This window comes from Eptatretus burgeri, chromosome 9 (genome assembly GCF_056783735.1).
Source record: "Eptatretus burgeri isolate ZD-2024b chromosome 9, Ebu_testis_v1, whole genome shotgun sequence".
NCBI lineage: Eukaryota > Metazoa > Chordata > Myxini > Myxiniformes > Myxinidae > Eptatretus > Eptatretus burgeri.
The window spans coordinates 32,635,800-32,643,299 of record NC_140969.1 but is presented as its reverse complement, the minus strand read 5'-3'; the positions used below and the strand labels follow the sequence as shown (position 1 = coordinate 32,643,299).

The following is a 7,500-nucleotide window of genomic DNA, read 5'->3' as shown; positions in this document are numbered from 1 at the left end:
GCTGAGTGACCAAAAGGACAGCGATGGGCAGCTCCGATGGCAGCTGAGTGACCAAAAGGACAGCAGCCAGAAAAGAAGGGTAGGAAAAAAAAAAGGTGCAGGAACAGCTTCATGATGTTAATACAACCCAAGGTCCAGCTGGAGGTCAAAAACATGAAGTGACTTCTACTGCTTCCGGATATCAAAATCATATTCTTCGGCGAAGATGAGATTAACGAGGTGAACCGAAACTGTATTACGGCTGTATAAAAGGTTAGAGACAATAAAGAAATGACTGGTGGTGAGGGTCTTGGCTATAAGGTTGGTGGTACACAGCCACTCAAAGGCAAGGTAACAAATAGCATTCGATGCAACACGGGCCTTGTGCACAGACATGTTGCTGCGAAGGAGGAACAAGCAAATATTTGATCAACATCCCTGAGGATTTATCCGTGGTGGCCTGCCGAGGTTATTTGCATGTTTCTGGAAGAACAATCACATGTCAATGTAATTCTGTGATGCACATCCACAATCAGCAGGATTCCCTTTCTGGTATCCCAGAACAAGAAAATCAAGGCCATGATCTTGCCGGCTGAAGGTTGGGTCTAAAGTTTCTTAGGTGGTGGTGATCCCTCGAGCTTCCGTTGCACAGATTCCAAATTGGTTTTCAGAATGCCGGTGTTGAAATCACATTTCATCGCCGGTGACAAGACTGATGATAAACTCAGCTGGATCTGCGTGAACCGTTTGAGAAGCTTGTGACATTACGCCAGATGTCACCGTCGATCAAAGTGCTTTCATTGTGGGTCACCCGTGTTGCCGAAACCATGGACATGCCCAAATCATTCGTGGATGATTGCTTGGTTGTCATTTTGAGACGTTCAAAATTCTGTGGATATTTTGGCAACCTCGTAGTGGCAATCTTCCGTGATTAATGCCTTGACCTTGACAAAGGTGTGTGGGGACGATCGCATAGGCCGGCCTTCCTGACTTGGGTAATCTTCAAAGGATTCGTATCCACCCTTGGTGGAATATGAGGGCATGCTTTCACATGTTAGCCTGGTGTTGGCGCAGTGGTTAGGGCAGCGGCTTGGGATCCAAAAGGTCCTGAGTTCAAGCCCCATTGGGCCACTGAGTTAATACACCAGGGGGTTGACTCAGCCTGTCATCCTTCCGAGGTCGGTGAAATGAGTACCAGTGTACTGGGCCGGTGTATACCCCGGTTAAAATAGGTGTACCATATCCCTGTGTCGTAAGAGGCGACCAGGGTTGCGTCAGGAAGGGCATCCGGCGTAAAACATGTGCCAAATCACTATGCGGATCATACGGATGATCCGCTGTGGCGACCCCTAACGGGAGCAGCTGAAAGAAGAAGAAGAAGAAGAGCTTTCACCACACAAGGCCACCATGCATTCCTGAATTTAATCGGAGCAGACATTCTTTGCATAAACATTTGATGACAACCCGACGGTAAATTTTAGTAAGATCTATAACTGGACAACGAAGCAAACTTCTGGATTTTACACAGAAACAACAATGACCAATTAACGACACTTATGGAATATATAACAAACATAGACAAAAGAAAAGCAAAACCATGGCTTTAGAGAGCCAATAGATACCCAGTTGTGAGAACTTGTTGACAACCTCTCAGTTATGGACAAGGAAGCAAAAACGTGCAAATGAAAAGCTGGTGGTTACCGTTTATCCCAATTTGATGGTTCTTTCTTAACCAATTGCAAACGTTAGAGAATGCCTCAAAAGGTATCCTTGTTCTCCCACTCCATTGCTTTCGTGAGCCCGAAGTTAACATGTGGCCAATCTCACCTGTACCAGGGAATTATTCCTGTGCAATGTGAGGGCTTGGCTGGCTTCTGTAACCCACCACCAACTTTCCCGTATACCGTCTTCCTCCAACTTAGATATTGCACCAGCTGAAAGAAACATCACCACAATGCTCAAAAAATTGTGAACGTGAACTAAATTAAAGGAAGAAACAACAACAAGGAGGAAACACCCATCACCAGACATACATCTGCTGTCTTTCCAACGAGTTTATCAACTGCAGATTTCACAAGCAATTCCATGAATCGACCAAAGTTTTCCTGCAACTCTCGTCAATAATGCTGTGACGACAATACAATGCATCCCACGTCTTCTTCATATACAAGTACAAAAATCCCTGGAGAGAGTGCAGGGGTACCCCTCGACAGGTCACGAACTTTACCCTGGCTGAAAACAAACTCTGGACACGTCATCACTCCTCCACGGGGCGCGCACTTGGCTTGGGAGTTAACCTCGCATTTAGCCAGCGTGCCAGCATACCCTTTTCAAAATTTCCAGGGGAATGTTAATGGAGTTTCAATCGGAAATGATCATATAATTGGCCGTCAGAAAGGGAATTTTTATCCCCCCTTTCTTTACAAAAAGGTGCAAAAAAATAACAAGTTAATTTCAGATATATTTTTCAAAATAGAACCAAGAAGGCAAAAGAAAAAGGGAGTTCAGCTGGAACGTATAAAGAGGGAAACCCAATGGGTCACGTGATGACGGCACGGCACAAATTAATGAGGCATGGAAAGATCAGGTGAGGGTTTTGTAACGTTATTAATGACGGAGAGTACGCGACTCAGAGAGGGGCAACATACTTAAAGAACAAGACCAGGTAGAGAGTGAAGAAACCAAAGGAATGGACACAGAAAAAATGAGAAGAGGAAAGTTTGGCATTGTCGTGGATTTAAGGATGGGTGTGCGATGACGATAAGAAGGGAGAAGAAAAATAATGAGCAGCTGCCGAGGAATAAAAAAAAATAATGAAGTCTGATGTGGATAAACAGTAACCACCATAAGAGGAATCATGTGCAAGGCTTGCTGTCGTTGTACACTAAACTACTGGATTATCAAACATAAAAACACATCGAGGGACACAGATTGACGCGACATGTTGAATAAGGGAGCATGCCCAGGATCCTTAGTTTTGGAATAAATCACCTGGACAGAGTGAAGTGGTCAACAAGCCTGAGGAACCAGAATCAGAAGTTTGATAGAGAGAAAAAAAAAAAACATCACCAAGTTCCACCATCTTTTTAAAAAATGGCCAGAGTTGAATATAAAGTACGTCATATTTCTCTTGCACTTCAATTGTCCACATCAACAACAACAAAAAAATGACATAATGAGATGAGCAATAAATCCTGTTCCTCAACAAAACATCGATTCACTCACCAAGCTTCGAGAGACAGTTTAATGCAGTGCTTTGTAGGGTTCCATCATGAGCATGATTACGTAAAACAGCCAGAACCACCCCGGGGACTTCATGCAAAACGAGCAATTTCCCAAAGCCACCTGAGAGAAAAAATTCAAACCGTTTTAAAAACAAACTAACAAACACTTGGCTCCGATCCAGCCGAATACATTCATACCTTAACCTCGATTACATTTGTCAAAAATTCAGCTTAATGGGGCAACCATGTGTTTCTTTCCTATCTTTCCTATCTCTACCAAGTCCTAAAGGAATATGTGTAGATAGTTTATAGAAATAATAATACATTAAATTAGGTATTGGCTCATGGTAATTTAGTATTTGGTGTCGAAAGACATGACTGACGACATGTAAAGTAATTAGGTATTAGATGTGAAGTTAGGTATTAGATTAACGCTTATACGAGCCTTGATGTTGTTTACAAAAAAAAAAGAAAAAAGATGACTAATTGCTTCCCATTTTGTAGCTCTGTGGCTGTGTGTTAACACGAGGTGTTTATTTTGTTCAGTCATGAAATATGTGTTTGTATCGTTGGTTGGAGTGTGGTACGTAAGCTTTAGTAATGTTTGCGTTCAATTGACAAGATGAGTGCACTGGATTGAGAACTGGCTTATGGATCAGAAACAAAGGGTGGTTGTTGGTGGAAGGATGTCAGACTATAAAGTTTTAAGCACAAGAGTATCTCTGGGATTGGGACTAAGATGCTGTTTGTAATTTAATCAACAATGTGGACAGCAGGATAAAGAGTACATCTTCAAACTTTTCAGGTGATACCAAGCTTGGGGGAGCGGGGGAGGTGGGGGATTACACTGAAATGCAATCATCTTTGAGAGAAAAAAATGCAAACAAACATCAAACAAATTCAAACAGCCTCTCATTATTCACACAGACTTTGCAATTATTCATTGATCACGCTTAGTGATCCAATGGTTCAGTTCATTTTATATTCATTCGAGTGGCTAACACTATCAAACTGTGTGTAAAAACCCCCAGGATTACAAATGAAGAATCAACAAATTGAAAGCAACCAAGGTTCATGGTTTACGGCGAGAGAGTGCAATCAGGAGGCAGCATGCTGCTGTGGCCACAGGAGCACTGTCCGTCACCTCCATCGCCTGCACTGCAAGCTGATAGAAGCGCTCGGAGCTGGACATGAACAACTCCTGGTTGTCGTCTGCATTTGTCATGCACAACAAATACAGTAATTCATTAACTTGCAGAAAAGACCACCAGATATTAAGAGTGCCGATATAATCGGGCAGATTAAGCGACAGCAAGAAAAAATACATTCATCTACAGATCAAGGACACCTCTTTCCAATTGTAAGAATTGCCACGTCTTGTTTAAATGATCAAGAACTGCATCAACAGGCATAACATAAATATCCAGGAAATGGTGTTATTCCTCAATTTCCAAGGGAATGTTCATAGAGTTTCAATGAGGAGTGACAATTGGCTGTCAGAAGGCGGACACCTCCATCACAGGACAAATTCAACCTTTCCGAGTCATCCCATCATCAAGTGTAAGGAATATCATGATGTAATGAATGGATACACTAGGACCTTCAAATGTAGCAACAGATTATATGGGGCAACAGGTTGAGGTAAACAATGTTTAGGACCAATGCCAATGGGTTTGTGAGTGATGGACCTGGAACGCTAAATATGGACTCGACAACAATGATGAAAAAAGATCTGAAAACTACATGAGTAATAGCAGTGAATCCCACTTTAAAACCAGTAGCAGCTGTTGGAGTAATGCAGACTCCGATTCAGGCACATGGAGGGCCAACAACATAGTAGATGGCCATTCATGAACGTTTGTCATGCGTTGTCAAGAAAACAGGTGCGATTGCATAGTTACATTTCAGCAACATTTGTAATTGAGTATTTTGAAATTGTTGAAACTATTTTTATGACAATGTGAGTGGTACTATTGTTTTGTATTTTATATGTATATGTGGAAAAATTGCATGCCCAGAGCAGGAATCAAACCCAGGTTCTCCAGTGAACTATACCAGTGCTATGTCATCTGAGCTATCTGGGTGACACACCGGCTGAGCACGCAATTACTCCCACATACAGTGGGGAGAACAAGTATTTGATACACTGCCGATTTTGCAGGTTTTCCCACTTACAAAGCATGTAGAGGTCTGTAATTTTTATCATAGGTACACTTCAACTGTGAAAGGCGGAATCTAAAACAAAAATCCTGAAAATCACATTGTATGATTTTTAAATAATTAATTTGCATTTTATTGCATGAAATAAGTATTTGATCACCTACCAACCAGTAAGAATTCCGGCTCTCACAGACCTGTTAGTTTTTGTCTTTAAGAAGCCCTCCCATTCTCCACTTATTACTTGTATTAACTGCACCTGTTTGAACTCGTTATCTGCATAAAAGACAGCTGTCCACACTCAATCAATCAGACTCCAACCTCTCCACAATGGGCAAGACCAGAGAGCTGTCTAAGGACATCAGGGACACAATTGTAGACTTGCACAAGGCTGGGATGGGCTACAGGACAATAGGCAAGCAGCTTGGTGAGAAGGCAACAACTGTTGGCGCAATTATTAGAAAATGGAAGAAGTTCAAGATAACAGTCAATCTCCCTCGGTCTGGGGCTCCATGCAAGACCTCACCTCTTGGAGCCTCAATGATCATGAGAAAGGTGAGGGATCAGCCCAGAACTACACGGCAGGACCTGGTCAATGACCTGAAGAGAGCTGGGACCACAGCATCAAAGAAAACCATAAGTAACACACTACGCCGTCAAGGATTAAAATCCTACAGCGCACGCTAAGTCCCTCTGCTCAAGCCAGCGCATGTCCAGGCCCATCTGAAGTTTGCCATTGACCATTTGGATGATCCAGAGGAGGAATGGGAGAAGGTCATGTGATCTGATGAGACAAAAATAGAGCTTTTTGGTTTAAACTCCACTCGCCGTGTTTGGAGGAAGAAGAAGGATGAGTACAACCCCAAGAACACCATCCCAACCGTGAAGCATGGAGGTGGAAACATCATTCTTTGGGGATGCTTTTCTGCAAAGGGGACAGGATGACTACACCGTATTGAGGGGAGGATGGATGGGGTTATGTATCGTGAGATCTTGGCCAACAACCTCCTTCGCTCAACAAGAGCATTGAAGTTGGGGCGTGGCTGCATCTTCCAGCATGACAACGACCCGAAACACTCAGCCAGGGCAACTAAGGAGTGGCTCCGTAAGAAGCATCGCAAGGTCCTGGAGTGACCTAGCCAGTCTCCAGACCTGAACCCAATAGAAAATCTTTGGAGGGAGTTGAAAGTCTGTGTTGCCCAGCGACAGCCCCGAAACCTGAAGGATCTGGAGAAGATCTGTATGGAGGAGTGGGCCAAAATCCCTGCTGCAGTCTGTGCAAACCTGGTTCAGAACGATAGGAAACGTCTGATCTCTGTAATTGCAAACAAAGGTTTCTGTACCAAATATTAAGTTCTGTTTTTCTGATGTATCAAATACTTATTTCATGCAATAAAATGCAAATTAATTATTTAAAAATCATACAATGTGATTTTCAGGATTTTGGTTTTAGATTCCGTCTTTCACAGTTGAAGTGTACCTATGATAAAAATTACAGACCTCTTCGTGCTTTGTAAGTGGGAAAACCTGCAAAATCGGCAGTGTATCAAATACTTGTTCTCCCCACTGTATAGAAATGCTACTCTCTTTCCCCCACTGCTTACGGGACACTCACTGCCAACCATAGGAGCAGCGAGGGCCAATCCACGAGAGGGTCTTTGCCCCGTGGGGGGGACAATTCCATGTCGGCTATTAATCACCACAGGGGGCGTAGTAACACAATTATAAATGAACAGGAAACAAACGTGAAAAACTCGAACACCTAAAAAAATTATTAGAATTAAAAACCACATTTGCTTCTTTGTTTGTCATTTAAAAATCAATATAACCACATCAAAAAAAAATTTCTTTATTTATTTTGATTCTGTGGACCTTTAATGTCCCTTGATGCCCAGCGTTTCCCATCTTGCTATCCCAATTATTCAACGAGCACTTGTCTCAAGTACACACCGACAAGAGCCAAGATTCGCAATGCGCTCAGGGCCTCGCAAACAATGGCAGGATGATGCGCAAAGCCTCTAACCGCTGCCGTCAGGACAAGGTGGTCTTCATTTTCCACAAACAAAGCAAGCTCACATTCAGGAACTATGTGAGGAAAAGGAGGGGAACAAACCAAAGTGAAACGATAAAACCACATCAA

At 42.8% G+C, this 7,500-nt stretch overlaps 1 protein-coding gene across 6 annotated transcripts in view; it reads right to left on the bottom strand.

Annotated features, from left to right (window-relative positions):
• Positions 1-7,500, bottom strand: part of LRRK2 (leucine rich repeat kinase 2) — a 266,308-nt gene that overhangs the window by 222,379 nt on the left and 36,429 nt on the right. For all 6 annotated transcript variants that reach the window (XR_015061544.1, XR_015061545.1, XR_015061546.1 and 3 more), the window contains exons 6-9: positions 7,311-7,445; positions 4,287-4,415; positions 3,205-3,324; positions 1,807-1,913 (exon numbers count right to left, since the gene is read on the bottom strand). Coding sequence is in view for 3 of the 6 variants with exons in the window: in XM_085894632.1 (XP_085750758.1) it covers positions 1,807-1,913; positions 3,205-3,324; positions 4,287-4,415; positions 7,311-7,445 (491 nt within the window). In the remaining 3 variants the exon portion in view is untranslated. The remainder of the gene's footprint in view (positions 1-1,806; positions 1,914-3,204; positions 3,325-4,286; positions 4,416-7,310; positions 7,446-7,500) is intronic.